This window comes from Natrix helvetica, assembly GCF_964273705.1.
Source record: "Natrix helvetica genome assembly, chromosome: 1".
Taxonomy (NCBI): Eukaryota; Metazoa; Chordata; class Lepidosauria; order Squamata; family Natricidae; genus Natrix; species Natrix helvetica.
Window position 1 is genome coordinate 341,531,619 of NC_138548.1, and position 25,724 is coordinate 341,557,342.

Sequence of the window (25,724 nt, forward strand, 5' to 3'; positions counted from 1 at the left end):
GGGAGGGGGACCCTCAAAATACCATCTTTACATGTATTGCATAAAAGTGTAACCATACTTTGCTTAATTATTTGCTGAAGACAAAGGTAAAAAAGTCCTATTAACCAAATTCTGAACAGGAAATGGGACTCCAAAACTAATCAGTCAAATAATACATCCACCACCAAAAAATCAAAATTAGCTAGTGGCTTAAAAGAAAGCAAACTTGCAATTATTTTTCTTCTATGCTCAAATGTCCAGCGTAAACAGAGATTTTGACATTTACTACCATTTTGATAACAACTAAATACAATAATATGAAAAAGCAACTATAGAAACAGGAAAAAGTCCCCAAAGTAATGAGTTTGAATTGCTGTTAAGGGCGTCGAGCTCTGAAGAAGGTGAGAAAGCTCTGAAGCATTTAGAAAGAAGTGAGGCTGGAAAGAACCATTTTAGAATGTTCTAGTGATGTTGGAATAATTTTGAAGGAGAAATGCAAATAGACGGGAGGAAACATCAAGGAAAAGAATATGCCGTGACACAGGAACAAACAGTTTCATGGACAGTGTGGAGATTCATTATTGATTTAGAGCAGTGGTTCCCAAAGTGGGCGGTACCGCCCCCTGGTGGGTGGTGAGATGATTTAGGGGGGCGGTAAGAGGCAAGGGGGGCGCTAAGAGGGCGAGGAAAAAAAGATGTTGGCTGCAGAGGGCGTCACCACCCTCCCCTCCAATCACCGCCTTCCTCCCAGGAGAGGGGCGTGCGCTGCTTCAATCGCCCCCCCCTCAAGTTGGCACGTGGAAAGTAAACACCGCAAAGGAGAGGAGAGCCAGCCTGGAGTCAGCAATCAGTTCTAGGTCCACAAGGCAGAAAGTAGCTGAGAGAAGGGGTGTGGGAGTTGGGAGAAGGCATGGGGTGGGCTCCCAGCAGCGGCTGCTCGGATTTTCCATTTGCGTGAGAGAGAGAGAGGGAGAGCACGAGTATGTGTACGAGAGGGACTGCAGAGGGTCTCCTCGAGTCTAGGGCAGCGAGTCATTCGATGGGAAATTTGACTCTTGGAAGGAATGATCCGGCTTGGCTCCCGCTTCGTCTCTCCTGCCTCTTCGCTTCTCCGTTCAGTCGTTGGGCGGCAGATCGAAAGCAGGAGCCAAGCCGGGTCATTCCTTCCAAGAGGCAAGTTTCCCATCGAATGAATCGCTGCCCTAGACTCGGGGAGACCCTCTGCAGTCCCTCTCGTCTGGCCGGGATGCCAGCGAGAGTGTTGGGCTGAAGGAAGGAGGGATACACACGCTCGCACTTTCCCTCCCTCTCTCTCTCTCGCATTAAAAGAGAGAGAGAAAGTTAGTTAGTTGGTGGGCAGACTTAGCACTTTGTTAAGTTTGTTTCTCTCTGTGTTATGTATATATACATGTCTCCATGGATGCAATTGTGCCAGCATTTTTTTAACCTCTTTGAGAGAATTTTTGGATTTCTCCTCACCAAGCCTTTAAGACTGAAAGAGTTAGAGTTGAAATATAAAGAGATTGTCAATCGCCATACTGTTAGATTGATAGGCAATTATAGACTATCTTGATTATACCCTCCTTAGAAAGAATATGTTACTGTATGGTTGAGAAAAAGATCAAACTTCATTCCATGGAAACCCAACAAAGTTCATAGGGAGGGTTTCTTTCTACGATGGGCTTATTGGGTCAACAGTGAATATCAGTTATCAAAAATGTAGGTAGAAAATTAAGCAGACAATAGACAATTACAAAAAGGGAAGCCAACTTTCTGAATTCTGTTTCTTTGCACTTAGTGACTTATAAATAGACTAATGTTCTGAAACCTGACCTAAATTACTATATTTTTAAATAGCTATAAAGCTATGCTGAAAAGTTGTTCTCAAGGTATTGCGATAAATTCAATAAAAAGAAGGGAATTCTTGATGAACTGAAGGAGAAATGAGAGTATTGGATCGTAAATAGACAAATAAAATTACCAATCAAAGAGAATATTTGCACCTCAGGGTTGAAATGAGATGTTCTCTCTTACTCTTTCCTCTTCCTCTCTTCTCTCTCTGTCTCATCCTCTTTGTCTCTCTTCTCTTTCTCCTTTTCCATTCTTCCTTCACTTTCTCTCCTCCCTTCTCTCTCCTCTTGTCTCTTTCTGTCTCTCTCATCCTCTTTCTCTTTGTCTCTCTTCTCTTTCTCTCTCCTTCTTTTCCATTCTTCTGTCACTTTCTCTCTCCTTCTCCCTTCTCTCTCCTCTTTGTCTCTTTCTGTCTCTCTCACCCTCTTTCTCTTTGTCCCCCTTTCTCTCTCCTTCTTTCCCACTCTTCTGTCACTTTCTCTCTTCTCTGTTTCTTTCTGTCTCTCTTTCCTCTTTTTTCTTTCTCTCTTCCTCTGTCCCATTCTTTTATCACTTTCTCTCTACTGCCCAATCTGTCCCCATATTTATCTTCGACTGATCATGTTTGCAATAATTTACCTTTTCTAAATAGGCGCAGTTCCCTTACCGGATCCCTCGCTCACTCAAACACACACACACACACACACACACACACACACACACACTGGTATTACTGGATCACGTTCAGCAATTTTGTTGAATTAACATTAACTAAAAAGGTTTTAAAATTGGATTTTGAATAAATGTGCAATTGTTACAGTTTTGAATTTTACTGCTACTATCTTTCTTCCGTTGTGCAAACCGCCCAGTCACATGACCCCCCAGCCATGCCCACTAAGCCACGCCCACAGAACCAGTAGTAAAAAATTGAATTCCACCACTGGGTGGGGGGCACTGAAGATCAGTTTGTAGCACCAAGGGGGCGGTGGACTGAAAAAGTTTGGGAACCACTGATTTAGAGCTTTCTAGATAAGAATTAATCTAGATTGTGCCTCAAAATATGGACGGTAATATGAAGAACAGAAGTGGGAACTGATCTCATTCCCAGTCAGTATGAATAATGGAAAGTTGGTATTTATAATCCAGTCATTTTTATTGGGCCAGTTTTTTCTCTTTAGTGGAGCATTTCCATGGGTGGGAGCATATCCTGAACTGAAACTATGGGACATCTAGTAAAAAGCATGCTTATTTATAATAAAGTGATAATTGAAACATTTTTAGCATACCTCAAATCTATGAGTCATCTCATGTCTCTCTGCAGCTAAACATTTAATAACACTCCAAATTGCTAGCACTGTCACCCGAGTGACAAGCTGAAGCAATCCAAGCAATTTCCAAACTTTCCACCTTAGATTATAATCCCCCAAAACAGAATTCAAGGTAATGTGCTGCTGTGGTCAAATGGTAAATCCTACCAGGATTGTACAATGTTACAAATGCATTCCACTGCATTTGGCTACAACTCATTAAAGCAGCCATGTCCTTTCCCAGTATTCTGGAAACGGGCATGGCTACTTTCCTGAATCACAGAGAAGTGCTGCGGGCATGTCTCCACATACTCCCTATCATCTTTTCGGCATCGCCACAGAAACCTCTCACAGCCCTGCCAATTAGAAGTAACCAAATTGAAGCAGGTTGTACTCTTGAACAGAGTTAAGGCAGGCACAAGGGCCACTGGAGATAGAAAGCCATCCTTTTCACCTTTTAAGTCCTGTAGATTATTTTTCCAGGACATATACTGCCGATGTCATCCCTCTAATGCAGTGTTCCTCAACCTTGCTGGCTTGAAGATTTGTGGGCTTTAACTCCCAGAATTCCACAGCCAGCATGGGTTTCCAATTGTTTCCCCATTCTTCACTGGCCGCCTCGGCAGATGCCCATTTTCTTAGTGAATATCAGATTGTTATAGAGGAGTCAAATGGCTGAGCTACGTTTGTGTGGAGTGGATTTGAAGGAAGTAAGATGGAAGGTGAATATTGAGTAGAGTAGGAAAACACAGGCTCGTACAGAAGGGAGGGTGAGGGAAAGCAGGGCCACGGAGAAAACACATTTAAAAAGATGTATTTTGACAAGATGGAGGGTTGAGTTGGCTGACCCGCACTCAGATACCTAGGCACATATGGGCAGTGATTATGTTGGCACGTAAGTTGGATGGCACCATAGAATTATTGTGAAATATGCACACGGTTGGAACAGGACATTCAAAATCATTCTCTGTCTCCTCCCAATACAGCAGTTAGAAGCACCAAACCCATCACCACGGCTATAAAACTGCATAAATTATTCATTAAAATAATGTTAGAAACTGCTTTTTTTTTTTTAGAAGAATGAAGGATTATTTTCTGAATTGGCTCCTCTGTTGCAAGCACAGCCTGTCGACTGAATCTGGAATGCTGTTTTCTCCTCTTCTTTGCTTCAATGTCCCAGATGTTTCTTTGCCTTTGATGAATTCAGTCTTATTATTCCCCATAATAATTTCCCATGGTTTTCAGTCATTTCCCTTCTTTTGTGTCAAAGAGGAACGGAGTCAACCCCCCCGTCAAAAAAAACCCCACGTGTTTTCCAGTGAGCGAGAAGAACTTCAGAACATCCTCCAATCACAGGAAAGAGTCACAGCAGGAGTCAAATTCCCCTTTCTGAATGACACTTATTTTTTTTTGAGATTCCCAGTACCAACTTGAAAAAAACTTTAACCACTCAAAACAAAAAACACACAAAAAAAATTGGCTTGGCCAAGCAAGGTGAATTCCTAAGGGCCCCTCACATGGAGCAACTCCTCCCTGCTTTATCAGAATGAAGACACAGAGTCAGCTGCCAGGGTAGAATTAGTCAATGCGGATTCAGAATCTTTCCCCCCCACACGAGGCAAGACAGACATCTGGTTGTTAAAAGCTGGTACAAGAGGTGGCAGCTGCTGCTGATCCTAGGCACATGGGTGGAGAAAGGACGAATGGTTACGGGATGGGGAGAAGGAAACAGGTCCATTGGGGGTGGGGGTGGGGTGACATCTTTGCAACAGGCTGGAATCGGAAATAGGTTTGGGCCATTCTCTTGATAGGCGGGGATGCGGGAGGAAACACAGGGAGGCCATCATTATTTGACATGCAGGATTAATCAGGAAATATTCCTAGGCAAGAGGAATGTGCTCTCCTATGAGCACTTAAAAAAATCACAATATACCTGAGCCGGGCAAGTGGTGAGTGCTTTGCGGTAGAAGAATTTGGGAGCTGCAGGAAGTAAAGGCCCAGCTCTGGAACAGCAACGCAGCCTTTGCAAATTTGCCACAGCCTTTCCATCTCTGCAGAAGAGGCAGGGGAACCTGCAGGAAACAGCCAGGCCTGGAGAGGAACCAATAATACAGCACATGGGCTTACTGGTGAGTACCTGGACGGCTCTAAACAGTGAAACATCCTTTCAATGCAGCCGTTCAGTCAAAGAAAAAACAACAACAACCCCAAACCTACAGAGCAGACTTAGAAATTACCTAGAAATTGACTGAGTCAACTGAAGGGTGGTAGTAGACAGTATTAAGCTACGTCCCTTCCCAAACTAATTATGGATTAAGTCACACCTACTAGCAAACCATAAAGACAAATTTCTAGAGAGCGTCCCCATCTGGTTTTGTCCAGAAGTGGCTATTCTCAAGAATATTGGGCATCATATTTCCACATACCGTATTTTTTGGACTATGACGTACCGGTGTATAAGACACATCAAGATTTTGAAGAGATAAGTAAGAAAAAACGTTTTTGCCCTCCCTGGCCCCCAGGACGACTCTGCAGGCTTCAGCAGGGCTGGGGAAAGGCAAAAATGTCCCCATTTTTGCAAAAAACAGGCCATTTTTCACAAAAATGGGGGCATTTTTGCCTTTCCCAGTCCTGCTGAAGCCTACAGAGTGCTTCTGGGGGCTTGGGGAAGGCAAAAACACCTGTTTTTGCAGAAAATGCCCCCCCCTTTTTTTTTTATAAAAATGGGATGTGGTAGCAGAGCTTTGGGAGGCCAAAAATGGCTATATTCAATGTATAAGATGCACCAACATTTCCATGCTCTTTTAGGGGGAGGAAAAGTGCACCTTATGCTCTGAAAAATACGGTAGTTGGAGAGCACTGATTAGGGGATTGTGGTGGAATGTAGTCTGGATTCCCAGGAGGGAGGGGCTGCATTCCCAAGAGGCAGTAATGCTTAGATAGTCCTCTGAGTACAATTCTCAGAGTACATATTCTGTGCTGCAAATGGTTTGGCAAGGTTCTGTCTATAGGGGAGGAACAATAAAGGAAATTGCTCGGAAATAATTCTACATGTCTTTCTTGGTTTTTTGAACCTGACAGTGAGGCAGTTCTAGGGAGTAAAAGGATTATTCTGGGAGAAATATAATTGGGCCCAAAAGGTAAAGGTTTCCTCTTTCAGTCCTGCCTGACTCTAGGGGATGATGCTCATCTCAGTTTCTTAGCCGAGGGAGCCAGTATTGTCTGAAGTCTTCCATGGACATGTGGCCAGCATGATTATATGCTGAGGCAACACACTGTTACCTTATCACTGAAGTGGTACCTCTTTATCTACTCACATTTGCATGTTTTCGAACTGCTAGGTAGGCAGGTCTCAAACCCAGGTTGTCAGCTTTCCAGCTCTTTAACCACTGAGCCATTGTGCCCTCTTCACACGAGCCAAAGGGGCCCACAAAAGACAAGGGCGTGCCAGAACTGCACACTAATCGCAAACCACAGGTTCCCCTTAAGGGCAGGAGCTCTTCAAACAGCAGGTTACCTTGAGCATAGTAAATATTATGTGAACTACAGAAAAAAGGGAGCAGCGCTTTTCAAAATGGAGGAGACAGAAATCTGGAGAAAATGAAGGGGAGGAAGGTTCTCTTGGGATTTTATGGGCTGACTGAGGGATGCTTCTGCTGCGTTGTCTAGGAAAGGAGATATGGCCGAACAAAACCTGTATTGCAATTTCTCCGATGAGCACTCCTGGGATATAACTGTGAAATGAGGTGGGGAGAGGCCTCAACTGCAATGCTGCCTAATCGCTTGAGAATACAAACCGGGTAGCATCTGATCTCAGTCACGAAATTCATAGAGATAGCAGATAGCAGATTTCTACAAAGAATGGAGGGTCCTTGCCAACAACCAAAGCTGTCATTTCAGCTTGGGGATTCCCCACATCATGGCTGCTAGAGATTTAGTTTACAGTATTCATTTACACGTTATTGGGACAATAAATGAAATCTACGATAAAATACAAGTACTCCTCGCTTACTGACTACCCTTTCAAAGTTAAGACAGTGCTGGGAAAAAAAAAGAGACTTATGACCATTCCTCAAATTTGTGACTGTCGCAAATGTGTTCCCACATTCACGTGAGTGTGATTCGGGTGCTTGGCAACCAGCACGCATATACGATGTTCACAGACTTCCACAGTCAACGTGATTGTTTATTGGCAACCTTCACAGCCAGATTCTGACAAATAAAGTCGTTGGGGAAACTGGCAGGAAGTCACAAGTCACAGTCACAGTCACGTGACATTGCATTTAACAACCTGGGGTAATTTGTTTAACAACCCGGAGCGCAAGCTGATACCCTAAATAGACATGGTCACAAGACAATTTACTTTACAATCACTCTGCCTACAAAGTTGGCCAGTCCTTGTAAATAAGAATCACCTGGAATACACTCTCAGCTCTGTTCCTTCTCCTCTTCCCCCAATAATATTTAAGCCAATATTTTGGGGGCCTTCAACATGCTTATTTCTTGTTGGTTTGGTTTCCTTTGAAGTTCTTGCCTCAACTTTTCACCTCTCAATATCTTTAAGCAGAGCCCTTTAAAACTTCCCTGTTGAACTAAAAATTTTATGAGATATCAATGTGGCACTGTTAAATGTGTGGGAACAATCATACTAGCTATATTTAATAAGTCTGTACAGTACTTTGAATTTAATTCTGAAAGATGCCTTTGAGGAAATGGTGGGATTCAAATAATTTAACAACCTGTTCTCTGCCCTAATGACCAGCTGGGTAGGCGTGGCTCAGTGGTCATGTCACTGGGTGGGCATGGCCAACTCAACATCATCCACGTCGATGGGCGCTTCGCCTTAGCTGTTACAATGTAATAAGGGTTAACCAGAGAGGCAGTTTCTGTAAGCAGGGCAATAAAGATTAGGCTAGAAACAACACCAGAATGTTTCCTTCCTGCCTTCCTTACAGGATTAGCCCTGTAAAGTGGGAAAAAACAAAATGAGATTTCTTCCAACAACCGATTCTCCGAACTGCTTAGAAAGTTAACAACCGGTTCTCCCAAATAGGTGAGAACTGGCTAAATCCTACCACTGCTCTGTGGGCAATAAAACATTATTGTTCTAAAGAATTGCAGACAGCTGTTATATTTAGGTACCTACATATTTTAAAGCATCTTTTTGAATGAAATTCAAAGCATCACATTCATTAAATCCAGTTTTTTGTTTTGCCCTTGCTTACCTTTTGGACCATGTCCCCCAATACACCACTTAAAAGCCAAATATGGCTCTCGTCATGCCAACCAATTTATGCCACCCTGCTTTTTGATTTATGGATGAATATACAAAGTGGAACATGATACATCAAGTTGTCTCCAGAGAGTCAAAGCATGTGATCATTCTATAGAGACATTTCCCTTTATATTTTTATAACAATTTTATAATAGATTTTAAACGACAAAAAAATCTCCGTTTCAGTGTTAGAAGCAATGTGCTGCAATGTATGAGGAATTCTGGATCATAAAGGGGATTTTAAAAAGAGTGGACCTGGACATTTTTTCTGCTGGCAGATTCACAGCACTAAAAATGCTAACTGCAATGAAGCCAAACCAAATTTTCATCCTGATGGAAATTGAGGATTTCCATTGCTTTTTGCAAATTGACTGAAGGGAGTCTCAAAATAAAGCCTTTGGTCAACCATTAACATGTTAAAATTATTCTAAAAGCTTAATATGACAATTTCTGGAAGTATAAAAAATGCTCTAGTCCTCAAAAGCATAAAGTTAAATGTGCCAATATATATATATATTAAATTAAACAAAGGTAGAAGATGCTTCTTAGCTATCTTGTACCTTTAAGAAAGGGCTTCCTTATCCATTTCTTTGTCTTATCCGGCCAGTTTTAAATATGTTTAATTTAAAACCTGATATAGAAATGTGATGATTTTAAAAACCAAATTGACTTGTATTGAAAAGCAATGTTTTGATAGGTCAACTGCAAGATCAATCTTAGTGATTTAAAAAAAAACTAATAAGGGCACCCAATCTCTACCATTTCCCCCTCACCTAACACACCTGCAGTATAAAAATATTGTCACCTTTTCTTGTGTTCCATCTCTCTAACCAAAACCAATTTCTATCCTTTTATAGTACTCTTATTCAATCCAACAGAAAGCACCTGTTTACATGTCCTAGCATTATGCTGAAGATTTAAAATACCTCAAGAATGCCCATTCTTACTGGCATAGTTCTTACCCATTTTCATCAGAAGTCACCTTTCTTTTGGCTAAACAGTGCTGTGAGGCTAACAATGATTACATTACAAGGATGCTGGTTATAACCTGGTTGGCCCCATCTGTCCGAATTCAACATGCTGGCTATCTTTTTTCTTTTCTTTCAGCTATTGAACATATTTACGCAAATGTATCACAACCGTTTTCTGATTTGCATTAGGTACTAGAACCATTCCTGCTTACATTTATACTTTTATTATACTTCTGTCAACATTTATACTCTGCTTTTCTATGCAGGCACGCCCCTCAGTTCCTCACCTATGAAAACCTATGGGACCCTGTTTCCCCCCCCCCCCCAGCTACCATGTAGTCTAGAGATGGGGAACGATGGCCTCTTTATGACTTATGGACTTCAACTCCCAGAATTCCTGCTGGCTCAGGAATTCTGGGAGCTGAAGTCCACAAGTCATAAAGGAACCATCGTTCCCCATCCTTGACGTAGTCCCTGGTTTTCTCACATCTGTCTGACTCCCAGCCTAAGTGCTATTTCCTCTCTCCACACAGCTGCCAAAGATGGCCATCCTAACAGCTGTTCATTCACCCTGGCCTAGAACTCGCCCTGCTATTACACATCCCGGCCAGTTTTTTCTGTAAAAATACTTTATTGGGAAGGAGGAGAGTTCAACTCCCAACGACATGATTTCCTGTATGCGTAGGCGCAAAGAAGTGTTCCTTAGGCCCTATAGCTTTATTTTTGCCTACAGCAATCAACCTCAGGGGAGGGTTGTTCCTGGCTCCCGGATAGATTCTGCCTCTCCTTGACAGTCGCCTTTTGATCATAGACGCTCTAATGGCACTGAATTCCACAGTGGAAACTAAATCCACCCCCCTGGGGGACGAAGGCGTGGAGGGCAAGGGTATGTTATGGAGGAAGGAGTGTCCTAAGCATTGCAAACGGGCTTGCACATTGGGTCTCAGCGGATAGGAGGAAGAAAAGGGAGCATGAGAAACAGGCAGCTCACCGGAGGCAGTATGGATTTCCTGCAGATGCAGACTCAGGCCCGGCTTCCTACCTACCATACTGGTGAGCTTGGCACGATTGGCAGTAGGCTCCTGGGGGTTAGCAGTCAATTCTTGAGAGCTTGATTTGGCACAGAGCTGAGCTTTACCTCCTGTCACGACAGTCGTCGTAGCCATACTGTGTGCCATCAGGACCCTTCGGTTACGGGGGTCTGCTTTGAGCTTGTTGGGCAGCTTAAACCTCACCGAGCCTGAAGGAGCAACCTTGCTAGGGGTGGGTTTCTCTTTGACTTTGTTCTCCTTCCCAGGAGCTCCTGGCTCGGCGGTCTTGTTTGCTGCTGTCCAGCATGGGGTAGGTGCCCGAGGAAGACTTTGGTTATTGCGCCGGTGAATCGGTTTAGGAACTTTTGGCTGCTGTGGGGCAACGCAGCCGTTCTTTGTGTCAATGGCCGGAGGGGGGCTTCTTTGGGTTGGAGGTTGAGGCTTCTTCACCGTGCATCCTTCTACCAAAAGGCTAATGCCAATGTACTGGGGAATCTCCACGGCAGCCTGTCATGAGAAGAAGAGGATGATGGGGATTGGTCCATAGGTGGTATTCAGCCGGTTCGGACCAGTTCTGGCGAACCAATAGCGGAACTTTTGAGTAGTTCGCAGAACCAGCAAATACCAGAACTTTTGAATAGTTCGCAGAACCGGCAAATACCACCTCTGGCTGTCCCCACCCCCCACCCCCACCGTTCCTTGTCCTAAATTCCCTTGTCTTTTAACTCAGCTGATTTGCGAGGATTGCCATGCCTCAGTCGAGCTAAACCACAGCTCTGCTCACCAGCACCGACACTGAGGGCAGTTTTGAGTGCTGCACGCACACACGAAGCGCTCTCTCATAGAACCGGTAGGAAAAGATTTGGAATCCCACCGCTGGATTGGTCAAAAGGAATCTATTCACTTCTTCCAAGGGCAAGTAAGAGCAGAAGAAAAGATCTGACCAGTTGGTCAGATTTAGTTTGTATTTAGTCTCCTGCAAATGATACTCAGAAAATATAGCTGATCACCACACCACAATTAAATGAGGTAGGATGCAGCACTTCGCTAGAGCCGTAGTAGTGCAGTGGTTAGAATGTAGTCTTGCATGCTAACTCTGCCTACTACCAGCAGTTCAATTCTGACCGGCTCAAGGTTGACTCAGCTTTCCATCCACCTGAAGTCGGTAAAATGAGGACCCCGATAGTTGGAGGGCAACATGCGGATTCTGTAAACTGCTTAGAGAGGGCTGTAAAGCACCGTGAAGCAGTATATAAATCTAAGGGCTATTGCTATCACTAATGTAATGAGATACAGGTAGTCCTTGATTTGTAAGCACAAGTTTTGGTTGCTAAGCAATGCAGTCACTATGCCAGTCATCACGTGATGGACCCAATTTTACGACCATTTTTACCACGGTTAAGCAAATCATGCAATTTTAAAGTGAATTACACACTCATTAAGCAGATCCAACTCCCTTCGTTGGGTTTAACCAGCAGGGAAGGTCCCATTTTGTAATCAAGTAACCCTGGTGGTTCAGTGGCTAAGACACTGAGCTTGTCGATCAGAAAGGTTGGCAGTTCAGCGGTTTGAATCTCTAGCGCCGCGTAACGGAGTGAGCTCCCGTTATTTGTCGCAGCTTCTGCCAACCTAGCAGTTTGAAAGCACGTAAAAATGCAAGTAGAAAAATAGGGGCCACTTTTGGTGGGAAGGTAACAGCGTTCCGTGCACCTTTGGTGTTTAGTCATGCCAACAATATGCCCATAGACACATCTTCGGACAGTGCTGGCTCTTTGGCTTTGAAACGGAGATGAGCACCGCCCCCCCTAGAGTTGGGAACGACTAGCACATATGTGAGAGGGGAACCTGAACCTTTACCTTCACCCTGGGACACCACAGCCATCATAAGTGCAAGCCAGCTGTCAAGCACCCAAATTGGAATCGTGTGTCGATGACGGTAGTCAGTGGTGGGATTCACTTACCTTCACTACCAATTCTCAAATGTGAGCGTGCTCGCATACGCAGAAGGTTGCGCATTACGTCGGGGCAGGTGGGCGGAACCTCCAGCAGCCGTTACTACCAGTCCGCCCGAACCGGTAAGAACCTGCTGAATAACACCTCTGACAGTAGTGCGATGGTTGTGTCATCAAGGGTCATAAGTCACTTTTTTCAGTACCATTGTAACTACGGAGCATTATTAAATAAATGGTCATAAGTTGAGGACCATCTATGAGTAAAGGAAGATTAACAATTATGCAATAAACTCCAGGATATTTCCAGGCAGATAATTCTATAATTATTTCCTACGGATTCTTTTCAATTTCAGATTTAGGCATGGTAGAAGGGGCTTGGTCTAAATTGTAAGCAATCAATATTAACTTGGATATTTTGCATTTCAAAGATTTTTATATGAAGAAAAGATATGGAATAGCAAATCCTTCTCCCCATCTATGTATCTGTAAATGTACTTCAGAAAATCCCTCAATCTTCAAGTCACATTTCATTGGCATGCATGAAGAAATGGAGAATTTAAACCTCCTCTTACATGAATGTTATGTTTATGTTTAGGATAGAGCTCTGGTTTCTATATGAACTACACTGGTATTTTGTACTTCTGAATATCTAGTGAAGAATGACAGATAAATATTATGTGTTGTGATAATACACTTCAGTGAGTACAGAATTCAAGTCTAAACAAACAAAAATGTATAGGTGATTATGCAGAACAGGAATTTCATGCTGAATATTGTGCCTGTGAGGGTAGAATGGCTAGATGCCTGAGACAAGCAAACTAATACCATAATACTAATCAAAATCCGTGCTCTACATGGATAGCAGTCCCATACATTTCTCTGACCAAAACAACAAACAAACAAAAAACCCACTAGGAATGAGTATTGTGTTTTGCAATTCCGCAAGATCAAAAAATGAAAAAAACCAGAGTTTCAGATAAAACTTGCATCCAGACGGAACCAAATATGGAAGCAGTCTATTCATTTCGTTTGGAAAATGACGAAGACATAAATGTTTCATGTTCTGTTGTGTGAATTGTACCATTAAACCTCAAAAAGAGACCCATTCTTAGAGCCCAGTGCTCCCCTCACAGAAACAACAAAATTTTCACCCTTGTTTAACCTTTATAAAGCATTTATGACAACACTTCAGGGGTGGGCTTAAAATGTTTTAGCAAGGGGTTCTCTGCCTGGTTGCTGAGTGGGCATACAATAGAATAGCAGAGTTGGAAGGGACCTTGGAGGTCTTCTAGTCCAACCCCCTGCCTAGGCAGGAAACCTTATACCGTTTCAGACAAATGGCTATCCAACATCTTCTTAAAGACTTCCAGTGTTGGGGCATTCACAACTTCTGGAGGCAAGCTGTTCCACTGATTAATTGTTCTAACTGTCAGGAAATTTCTCCTCAGTTCTAAGTTGCTTCTCTCCTTGATTAGTTTCCACCCATTGCTTCTTGTTCTACCCTCAGGTGCTTTGGAGAATAGTTTGACTCCCATGGCATAGCCATGGTGGGCGTGGCCTAGTTGACCTCCTGCATCGGGGGGGGGGGGGCGGCATTTTTTCCCTCCCCGGGCTCCAGAGGCTTTCCTCAAGCCTCTAGGAGGGCGAAAACTGCCTCCCCAGGCTCCAGAGGCCCTCTGGAACTTGTGAGAGGCCCGTTTTTCACCCTCACTGAGCCTTCGTGCATGACCTGCACTTACCTGCATCCAAAACGGGCCATGTGGGGACTCCTGGGAAGGGAGGTTGGGGTGGGTATGGCCAGCCAGGAATGGGATTTGGAGGTTCTCCAAACTACCCAGAATCTTACCTAGAGGTTCTCCTGAACCCCTGCGAACCCCCAGCAGCCCACCCCTGCAACACTTCATAGTCTGAAATATGAATGGGGCATAAACATGTTTCTGATTTTCATTCTAAATAAGAGTGGTTCTCAGGAATCAAATTCTTGAGAAATGCAGAAAGAATTTAATATTTGGGACAGAAAACAAGCACTACCCCAGCAGATCTGGCCATAGGGGGCGAACAATTGTCCCCTGTGGAGCGGGCGCGCAATTTGGGTGTCCTCCTTGATGCCCGGCTGTCAATGGAGGACCATGTGGCAGCCGTGGCGAGGGGGGCGTTCCACCAGGTTCGCCTGGTGCGCCAATTGCGCCCCCTACTGGACCGGAGTGCCCTGCGCACGGTCACTCATGCGCTGGTGACGTCTCGCCTGGACTACTGCAATGCTCTCTACATGGGGCTTCCCTTGGGACGCATCCGGAGACTGCAGCTAGTTCAGAACGCAGCCGCGCGGGTTATTATGGGAGGTACACGTTACTCCCACGTAACACCTCTCCTGCGCGAGCTGCACTGGCTACCTGTGGCCTTTCGGGTGCGTTTCAAGGTATTGATCACCATCTTTAAAGCGCTCCATGGCAGTGGGCCTAGTTACCTGCAGGATCGCATCCTACCACACACGTCCCTGCGGCCTATCCGCTCACACAGAGAGGGGCTCCTCCTGGTGCCGTCTGCTGGTCAATGCCAGCGGGCGACACCTAGGAGTAGATCCTTCTCTGTGATGGGCCCAACCCTCTGGAATGACCTCCCCCCTGACATTCGAACTACCACCGACCTCCGTTCCTTCCGGCAAAAGTTAAAGACTCACCTATTTCAATCAGCTGGCCTGGCACTTTCTTAGTTTTACCTCCCGGGGATTTATTCATTTTAATTGGGTTTGGGGTTTTAAAAGTTTTTATTATACTATATATTATATTTAATATTTATTATTCCATGTACAGTCTGTAACCTCCTCCACCTACCTACTTATTTAATTATTTAACTGTTTTGCATGTATTTTATAACGTATTTTAGTGACTGTACACTGCCCCGAGTCCCTTTCGGGAGAGGGGGCGGTCTATAAATATGAATAATAAATAAATAAATAAATAAATAAATCTCAAACATTTGGATTTTTTTTTTTTAAGAAAAATCATGTGTGTATATATGAGTCTCCCTTGCTTAATGCCCTGCAGGAGAGCTCTATAGCTCTATCTTCTATATATAAAAAATGGCTGTGTGTGTGTGTGTGTGTGTGTGTGTGTGTGTGTGTGTGTGTATTTTCCAGCATGACTCTGGAACACCTTAAGCGATTTCAACCAAACTTGGTATACAGATGACATTCTCTCTAGAAACAAATATTGTGGAGGGTAAGACACCCCTACCACCTCTCAGGGTGTGTGTTGTGTTACAATACAGCCTGTTGTGCCTTCAAATGGCTTCTACTGTACTGCCATAAAATGGCTTCTACTGTACAGCGCAGTGGAGTTGCCATGGTAATGGTTTCACAGTACTCCACAAGGGGCCTCCCTCTGGTAAGGGGGAAAATTCAACATTAGAAATTATGTTTGGTCCGGACATTTTCCCCCAATACATAAATACCCCGACAATGCCGGGTTATCAGCTAGTATTGAAATAAAGAAACATAATCCTCCTTCCGCACGAAACTCAAGACCCACCTGTTCCAACTAGCCGGCCTGGCTTAACTAGAACCTCTAACCTCCCTGGCAATTTTAATACTGTAAATGTAAATTTTGGGTTTTTAAATTGTTTTAACTGTCTTAACTTATGGCTATTTATTTTAACTTAGTGGCTTGCACTTGCATCTGAATTGTTAAACATTGATGTTACCTCCTCCATGCCACACTTGTATATTTGATTTGATTGTACGTCGCCCCGAGTCCCTTTGCGGAGAGGGGGCGACTGATAAATCGAATAAATAAATAATCAATAATGAGGTTCTAAATACTGTACAGGTGCAATTTCTACTGGTGGGTTTGTTTCTAGATGCTATCTAGATGCTAATTCACACAGAATCAGAATGGGTCATAAATACATTTTTTTCAGCTCAAAAAACAAAACAACACACACACACACACACACACAGTGTAAGCAGGATCCTAGACTCATCAACAAAACGTCCATCAATAACACAACTGTTTCACTCCACTGCTACAATTATACCAGTGTGAATTTCCCTGACTATTCCTTGGGTTTTGTTGAATAATGAAGTGAAGGAAAGAAGGCTCAATTGATTAAGCCACTGGAGTTTGGGGAAAATGTATTTATTATTTAGTAAATTGATATGTCGCACATCTCACCAATAACACAACTCTGGGCTGTTTGCAACATAGTAAAAATATAAATGCAAAAAGTTAAAATTAATAAGACTTAAATAAGAACTAAAGAACTAAAAACCAAGGGGACAGACAGCATGGGGTAGTGACTTCTCTCTTACTCTGTCATCCCTCCCAAGCATTGATCATCCTTAGGGAGGCCCCAGGTCCACAGGCTCTTCCAGAAGGCCAGGAATTTGGGGCTGATTTCACTTCCTATGGGGGAATATTCCAAAGAGTGGGAGCCACAGCAGGAAAGGCTCATCTAGATCCCGTCAGCCAAAATTCTTTGGCAGATGGGATCTAAAGAATGCCTCTTCTGCTGGAGCGAGTGGGATGGGACAATCCCACTGGGGCAAGATGGTTCCTCAGATAACTTGGATTCATGCCATAAAGGTGCACTAGTATTGTTGTTGCCTGCGGAGCTGGTGGCAGATTCGGACAGTGAGGAGGAGGTTGGGGAGGAACATGGGCCAGTCCTGGAGTCTGGGGAAGGCTCTGATGAGGGCTCTGTGTCGGAGGCATAGATGGGGCCAGGGCCGTCTGACAGTTATCAGCCACCTTCAGAGTCAGACATCAGTGAGGCAGAAGAACAGTTGGAGCCTGTTCCCAGTGTGCACATGCGCAGAGCTGCCAGGAGAAGGGAACAGCTGAGGAACAAGAGTCGACTTGGGAGTAAGGCCACAGGTGGACAGTGAATTGCTCCTTCCATAGGGAATAAAGAGGAGCGAAAGGTGAGGGGAGTTTGCAGGAGACAATTAGTTCAATCCATTAGGGTGAAGATCTGTTCCTGACTTCTTGCCAAGTATTGTCTGCTACAGAGTGGCGTTTGGAAGATATCGGCCTGGTAGCTCTCCAAGCCCGATAAAGCTCTGTAGTTATGAAATCTCTTGAAAGACTGTTGTCTGGGACTTTGCTGGAGAGGAATTCCCTTTAACCTAAATAAAAGGGGTTTTATCAGGACGAGGAGTCGGCTTCGTGCTTTTGGGAAGCCTAGGTCAGAACAACTACTTCCTGTTTTCATTTTTTTATTGTTATGATTTCTTTTGCAATGAGGGGAAACAAAACAACAGCAACCGTGCAGTGGGAACAGCAAAGCCACCCCCAGAGCCACGGGGAAAAATATCATGGCATCTTGATGTCAGGGTCAGGATGAAACAGGAGTTTCCACCAATCGGAAGCCGCCAGCCCACTATTTTGATAGTGGTTGGTGGGACGTGGGACATGACACCCAAGACCCAGAGAACTATACTGTGGGAAGTACTCAACTTAAACCATTGGCTTAGTAACTGTAGAAGTTACAATGGCACTGAAAAAAAAATTATGACAGCTTTCACACTTACGACCAATGCAGCATCCCCATGGTTACGTGTTCAAAATTCAGATGCTTGGCAACTGGCATGTATTTATGACGGTTGGAGTGTCCCAGGGTCATGTGATCAGCTTTTGCAACCAACACTCAATGGGTAAACCAAATGCACTACCCTATTTACTAACTTAACAACTGCCACGATTCACTTAACAGCCAGGGTCAGGTTGTAAATTAGGGCAAAGTTCACTAACAACTGTCTTGCTTAATGACAAAAAGTTGAGGTTCAATTGGGCTTGTAAGTCAAGGACTACTGTGTAGTCTGAGCTGCAAACACTGAACCCTACATTAGATAGATCTGATATAATGAGAATCAACCTGGAAAAAGTGAGGCAGGCATTCCAAGGAATTGGACTCAGATAGGAACTCTCACTGTCAGATCGTGTATCTGCAATTCTTCGGTGGACGAAGGAGGTGTGTGGATTTGATGCATTTTGTTCTTTCTCCTTTCTATGTCTTGCCTTGCCTGTTTATATAACCTTTTGCCCAATTTATAGCTGTTGCCTGGTGACTCAGAAGTCCAGAAAATCCTCACCTCTTGGAGGATGCAAGGAGTGGGGAGGGGGGGAGCCATGTGGTTTGAAACTCCGGAAGATGATCCTTGAGAATCCCGGCTTATCTGGTTCTCAGAGAGGCCGGTATAAAAACCATCTTCACACCTGCGGATTGGTGGGAATCCACATTGGGAGGGGTTCCTAATTCCCTTTATCGTGGATTGTATAGCCTGAGGGTCCCAGAGCCTGCTTGATTTGCTTTCACTCCTTTTCAATAAAAGCTTCCTTTTGAACCACCAGGTTTTCAAGAGTCTACGCTTTTTTGAAAGGGGGGGGGGGGGCAGGTCTTACACTCACCTGTTTATAGATGAGCTCAAAGTTTCCTGTGTTGCAATTGCGATCGTACTTGCGGTCAATGACCACCCGTAAGGTATCCTCCTGCACATTGGCGCACAGCCGGGTGGTGACAGACGTAGAGGCTGCCATGGTGGGGCTGGCATTGATCTCAATCAGCCACGGCTGGTAGTTTTCTCCAAAGAGAAAGTCTGCTCCATAAAGCTCAAAGCTGTTTTTGCGGAACTCCACGAGGTCCTGAGAGGTCTGTATGGCATGGATGATGGCCGCCTTCATGCCAGGCACAATCACCTTGGACCAGGCCTCGGGTGCCCCCATTTTCCTCAGGTGCATCTGGAATTGATCTGAGGACCACATGTTGTCTGAGGGAAGCTCTGAGTGGCGGTTCAGAGAATTCTCATAATGTTTCTGGATGGAGTTATTGCACAGGTGGATGGAACTGGGGTGAATAAGAAGAAGAAGAGGGGGTCAAAAATGGGGACCAGATTCTATGCAGAGGATTTTAAGTCAGGATATGTCAACTAAGCTGAACTTATAGGACACATTTTCCTGTCTGGGTCTGAAATTATAGAACATACTTTCTTTGGAATTGGGATCAGGCCTCCCATCCTGTTTTTTTAGAAAAGTCATAAAAATGCCTCATTTTACTAATCTTTCCTGTTGATATTTATCATACTGATAATTGTGATTTGAGGTTCATAATTATTATATATTATTTAGGGGTCCTTGGTGCTCTCGAGCTTGGTTATTTTCTTGCAGACATTTCATTACCCAAACTAGGTAATACTATCGGTGCACATTTAATTTAATATACCCCACCTTTTATTACTTTTATAAACAACTCACGGCAAGAAACATATCTAATACTCCATCCTCCTCTTCTCCCCCACCCCACAAAAACCACCCTGTGAGGTGGGTTGGATTGATTGGGAAGGACTAGACCAAGGCCACTTAAGGTAATTAGATTTTAATTACCTAGCTTTGTTTTATTCTTTTGATTTATTTTTGTTGTTTCCATCCTGCCTTTTTACTTGTAATTATTCTATTACTTGTAGTAAACACGAGGTCAGTGATGGCTAACAGTTTTGGGTTTGTTAGAGTCGCCACATCTTTTTTACATCGTGGTGACCAAAATTGGATGCAGTATTTCAAGTGTGGCCTTACCAGGGAATTATAAAGTGGTATATAACGCTTCACGTGATCTTGATTCTATCCCTCTTGATGCAGCCTAGAACTGTGTTGGCTTTTTTGGCAACTGCTGCACACTGCTGGCTCATATTTAAGTGGTTGTCCACTAGGACTCCAAGATCCCTCTCACAGTTACTACTATTGAGCACGGTACCACCTATACTGTGCATTTCGTTTTTCTTGCCTAAATGTAGACTCTTACTTACATATGACTATATGAGGCTGCTAGTAGCAGTGCTCCAGAGTTTTCATATAGACTTCCTCAAACATAATATTAACTCTGGATTAACATGAATAATCCTGACGATTATAAGGGACATCAACCCCACCTCTTCATTAAGACACTGAATAGATTAAATAAACCGAAGTTCTTAATGAGACAGAAAATCTCTCTGCTTCTTCTTGCTCTTGTGTGCATCCACACATGGAATAATAGAGACCCGTGATGGAGAACCTGTGGCACGCATGCCATAGGTAGCACGCAGAGCCCTCTTTGTAGGCACACAAGCCATCACCCCAGCTCAGCTCCACCGCGCATGCATGCACACCTCCTGCCAGCCAGCTTATTTTTGGATCTCTGGCAGGCATGCTCGGGGTGCAGGGTGTATGCGGGAGATGTGCACGCATGTGGGAGTGGGTGGGGGGAACAGTGTGTCTCCCCATGTTCCGTTTTTCATCCCAGAAGGCTGCAGGGAAGCCTGCTAGGCCTAAAATGTGGCACGGGGATGGTGGTCATGCACGCATGTGCAGAGGGGGTGGGGGGAGCGGAGGGTGTCACACACGCATGTGCAAGGGGCGGGGACACGAGGGGGTATTGCACGTGCGTTGCATTAACGGATGCAGGCTTTCGGCCCGTGACGGCAAAATGGTTAGCCATCATTGATATAGACCAGTGATGGCGAACCTATGGCACGCGTGCCACAGGTGGCACGCGGAGCCATTTGTTAGGGCACGCAAGGCACTGCCCTGTCAGCTGGCCAGCGCGCATGCACACGCTGGCCAGCTGAGTTCACCATTTTTAAAAGCCATTTTTCGCCCTCCCCAGGCTCCAGAGGCTTTATAGGAGCATGGGGAGGGCGAAAAGAGCCTTCCCCCCCCCCCGTAGGCCCTCCGGAGGCTTCAGGGACCGTCCGGAGGTTTCCCTGAAGCCTTCGGAACGCTTAAAACGACCCTCCGAGCAAACCGGAAATGAGCAAACTGGAGAGTCATTTTGAGCGCTCCGAAGGTGTCAGGGAAGCCTCCGGACGGTCCCTGAAGCCTTCGGAATGCTTAAAACGACCCTCCAAGCAAACAGGAAGTCACTTCCGGTTTGCTCGGAGGGTCGTTTTAAGCGTTCCGAAGGCTTCAGGGAACACGATCCCTGAAGCCTCCGGAGGGCCTCCGGAGTGGGGGAGGATCTTTTCGCCCTCCCCAAGCTCCTATAAAGCCTCTGGAGCCTGGGGAGGGCAAAAAAAGCATGTAAAAATGGGGGGGTCGCGCCTGTTGTGCACATTGCATTATGGGTGCGGCACACCCGCACACGACCGCCCTGCGCTCCCCCCACTTGTGGCACGCGAGCCAAAAAAGGCTCGCCATCGCTGATATAGACAATAAAATCAACAAGACAACAAACTCACGTATCCAGATTGTGTAGGGAAAAGGGCTGCGTAGAGAAACGGATGTAGCTTTGCCGATAGAACCAGATGGTGAGGGGATTCCAATCAGTCACCAAAAACCATTGCCGCAAGTCAAACTTGGTGCCAAAGATGAGCAGGGGTGTCTCGATGTATTTCTGTACCACCCATTTGCCGTCCTTAACAATCATGGGGTCACAGTCCACTAGTTTCACAATTTCCTCTAAGCGGTCCATGCACATGATGCCTGTCAGAAAATGCTCTTTATTTATTTGATTTATACCCTGCCTTTCTATATCTATTTATTTTCATATTTGCTATTTCCCCACAGGAACAATTCTATGTGGTACGTTGAAAAAGAGTGACTGGTCCAAAATCACCCAACTGGCTTTCATACCTAAGGCAGGGTTAGAACTCACAATCTCCTGATGATTGGTTCAAAGTCACCCAGATAGCTTTCATGACAAAAGTGGGACTAGAACTCACAATCCCCTAGTCTCTAGGCCAGGACTTTAACCACTACATCAAACTAGTTATCTGATGAGTACTTAAGACAGCTAACAAAAAGTTTGAAAGGCAAAAGCAGAGTGTAGAAGATTAAAAACATAAAATCAGTATTAACACTAAACAAATCATAAAGTAAATTAATAATTAAAAGCCTGATAAAAGGGAAGTGCCTTTATAAATTTTGTTTAAGTGCCTTGTGTCTGCCTTCTACCGAATGCCCCATTCATCTTACTAGCTGTAATCATGCACAATCTAATTGCTTAAAATCCCAAATCCACAGTTTGTTACTGCTATATTCCTTTCCTCCCCGACATACGACCGGGGATTCCTTCTGTTGACAGTGTTGTACAGCACCTGCTCCACTCCCTGGGGCAGGGCTGTATTTTCGCGAAACTGGATATGGCGCAGGCCTACCAGCAGCTCCCGGTGGATGACGAAGCGGCGGCTGCGCAGACTATCGTCACCCACCGAGGGGCTTTCCGCTGCCACCGCCTCCAATTCGGCGTTTCCGTGGCCCCGGGGATCTTCCAGAGCCTCATGGAGCGATTGCTCCATGGGCTCCCTGGCGTTGTACCCTATTTCGACGATGTCCTGATCGCTGCATCCAGCCGCTCAGGACTCCTCGAAATATTGGGGAAGGTCCTCGACCGTTTTAGGGGCGCGGGTCTCAAATTAAAGCGCAGCAAATGCTCATTTGCTGTGCCTAAAGTGGACTTCCTAGGCTTCTCCATAGACGCCCATGGAATCCACCCCACCCCTGCTAAAGTCGCAGCCATTAAGAACGCCCCCACCCCCGCCTCTAAGGCGGAGTTGCAGTTGTTCTTAGGGCTTTTAAATTTCTACGCGCCATTTCTGCCGCACAAGGCGTCACTAGCCGAGCCGCTGCATCGGTTGCTCGACCGATCTGCGGCCTGGCGCTGGGGCAGCCGCGAAGCGCATGCGTTCGCGGCTGTCAAAGACATGCTGACGTCAGAGGCAGTCCTAGTCCAATATAGTGACAGGATGCCCCTGACTCTAGCGTGTGACGCCTCCCCCGTGGGTTTGGGGGCTGTCCTGAGCCATGTCCTCCCCAACGGCTCGGAAGCCCCCATAGCTTTTTATTCCCGGACACTCTCTCCAGCGGAGAGAAACTACAGCCAGATCGACAAGGAGGCTCTGGCTGCCGTGTCCGGGGTTAAAAAGTTCCACGAGTACCTCTACGGATGGCATTTCACGCTCTTCACTGACCACAAGCTGCTCCTTGGGCTTCTGGCCGGTGACCGTCCGACCCCTCCCATCCTGTCACCCCGGATGACGCGCTGGGTGGAGTTCCTAGCGGCATACTCGGATGCCCTGGTCTACCGCCCTGGCAAGCAGCTGGGGCACGCTGATGCCCTCAGCCGCTGCCCCTTGCCCATCTCCGACCCGCAGACAGTGCCCTGCCTGTCTGTTTTGGCCATTGCAGACCTCGCCTTGCCACTCTCCGCAGGCGATGTGGCGGCAGCGTCTCTGGCCGACCCCACCCTCTCCCAGGTGATGACCTGGGTTCTGCGGGGATGGCCTGGGGGGCCGGTGTCGGACGACCACCGCCCCTACAAGGCCAGGCAGCTAGAGCTGTCCCTCCACAGTGGGTGCCTCCTGTGGGGGGACAGGGTGATCATTCCACCCACCCTGCGCACGCAGGTGCTGTCGCGCCTCCATGAGGGCCACCCTGGCATAGCGCGCATGAAGGCGCTGGCGCACAGCTATGTTTGCTGGCCCCGTCTGGACGACGAGATAGCTACCTGGGTTGCCAGGTGCTCGACCTGCCAGGTCTCCCGTCCAGCGCCTCCGGCGGCCCCGCCGCGAGAGTGGGAGATTCCTCGCGGCCCATGGTCACGCCTCCACCTAGATTTCGCTGGGCCCTTCCGAGGCCAGATTTTCCTGGTCGTGGTGGACGCTTACTCGCGCTGGGTGGAGCTCATTCTCATGACCTCCACCACAGCCGAGGCCACTGTCCGAGCATTAACGCGCCTGTTTGCCACCCATGGCTTGCCAGACATCGTTGTGTCGGACAATGGGCCCCAGTTTGCGTCCACCGTGTTCCAGGAATTCCTGGCCACCCAGGGCATCCGGCACGCCCCAGTCGCCCCCTATCATCCGGCCAGCAATGGCCGGGCGGAACGCGCTGTCCGCTCGGTCAAGGACGCCCTTGGACGTATGGACAAGGGCGACTGGCCCACGAGGGTGGCTGCTTACCTCCTGGTTCAGCATTCCACCCCGTGCCCACTGTCAGGGAAAACCCCTGCCGAGCTGCTGATGGACCGGCGCCTGCGGACCACCTTAGATAGGTTGCACCCAACCTATTCTGAGGCACAGCCGAGCAACCTGGGACCCCCTCCCCGTTCTTTCCGTGAGGGCGATCCAGTCTGGGCACGGGCTTTCTCAGGGGATCTTAAGTGGGTGCCTGCCACCGTCACTTCTGTAACCGGCCCCTGCTCTTACAGGGTCCGGACCGCCGACGGTGCAGACTGGCGCCGCCACGTGGATCAGTTAAGGCGTCGCCAACCTTCGGATCCACACAACAACCCTGCAGGGTCGGCCTCTGCCATTCCACCGCAGACCCTGGGGTTGACGCCGCAACCGATCCCTCCACCGTGGCCGTTGCCAGGGCCGCAAGATGTACCAGCAGAGACTGCTCCTGGCGCCTTCCGCCTTCCACAGCCGGCGAGCGTCCCAGCCCCCGTTGGGCTACCAGTTCCGACATTGCACCCCGTTTTGGCCTTCCCTCAATCAGGCCAGCCTTCCCCTAATAGCAATTCAAAATGCCCTGACTCAAGCCCGCCAGCGGCCACGCCACCCCGGCCCTGCCTACCAGCTCCTGAGTCTCCGCCTCCGCCTCGGTCTGAGATAGGCCTTCAAGATGGCGCCCGGAGCTCCACTCCCTTCAGGGAGGAGCTCCCACGGACACCACCTCCTCCTCCGACGGTCTGCCCAGTTCTGAGGCGTTCTGGGCGTGTCTGACGCCGCCCAGCCTATCTTAGCGACTACGCATGCTCCGCTGTCACACATGCGCCCTCGCTAGGGGGGAAGGAGTGCTATATTCCTTTCCTCCCCGACATACGACCGGGGATTCCTTCTGTTGACAGCTAGCAACAGCCATGCCGCGCCTTAGCCAATCAGGCGCGGCTTGGCTGAAGGCGGGCTGTTCTGCTTCCCTGATTGGTTTCTCGGCCTGACAGCTCTTCGTATAAATAGCTGTCAGGCTGAGGAACGGAGATTCTCTCCTGTATTGCTTGTTGCTGTTACTTTCGAATAAAATAGTGTTGGACGTTCCTCAGAGTCTCTAGCCTCATCTTTCCCCACTCTTCTTCAGTTACCAGTGGAGCACATTATTTACCAATAATCTGGATCAAGAGCTTTGGAAAACCAGATGGCCATGAAGTTGACAAGGCCAACATTAGGGTTGAAGGACATCTATTGACATTAAATTACCCGGCAGCTTTCAATGTTCTTTACCACTTATGTGAAAATACAGAATCTGGGTTCACATATCACACTGAGCCATCATATGGTTTCCTTGGTCTTAGGTCTCACGCAAATTCATCTTGTACAATAATTTCATCCCTAACAAACCATGGTTAAAGAACGGCTTGGTATGAGGCATCAATCCAGGCCAAATTCTGCCCAGCCTGAAGCATCTCCCAAC

General features: G+C 46.5%; 1 protein-coding gene across 7 annotated transcripts in view; it reads right to left on the reverse strand.

Annotated features, from left to right (window-relative positions):
• Positions 1–1,855: 1,855 nt before the first annotated feature.
• Positions 1,856–25,724, reverse strand: part of TTLL3 (tubulin tyrosine ligase like 3) — a 58,427-nt gene continuing 34,558 nt past the window's right edge. For 3 of the 7 annotated variants that reach the window (XM_081947435.1, XM_081947432.1, XM_081947434.1), the window contains exons 13-15: positions 21,554–21,797; positions 18,753–19,188; positions 6,892–10,900 (exon numbers count right to left, since the gene is read on the reverse strand). In XM_081947435.1, coding sequence (XP_081803561.1) covers positions 10,013–10,900; positions 18,753–19,188; positions 21,554–21,797 — 1,568 coding nt within the window. In that variant the 3' untranslated portion in view covers positions 6,892–10,012. Of the gene's footprint in view, positions 4,793–5,049; positions 5,208–6,891; positions 10,901–16,479; positions 17,431–18,752; positions 19,189–21,553; positions 21,798–25,724 lie in introns of those variants that run through there. The other 4 variants (XM_081947436.1, XM_081947433.1, XM_081947437.1 and 1 more) reach the window with 4 other exon arrangements.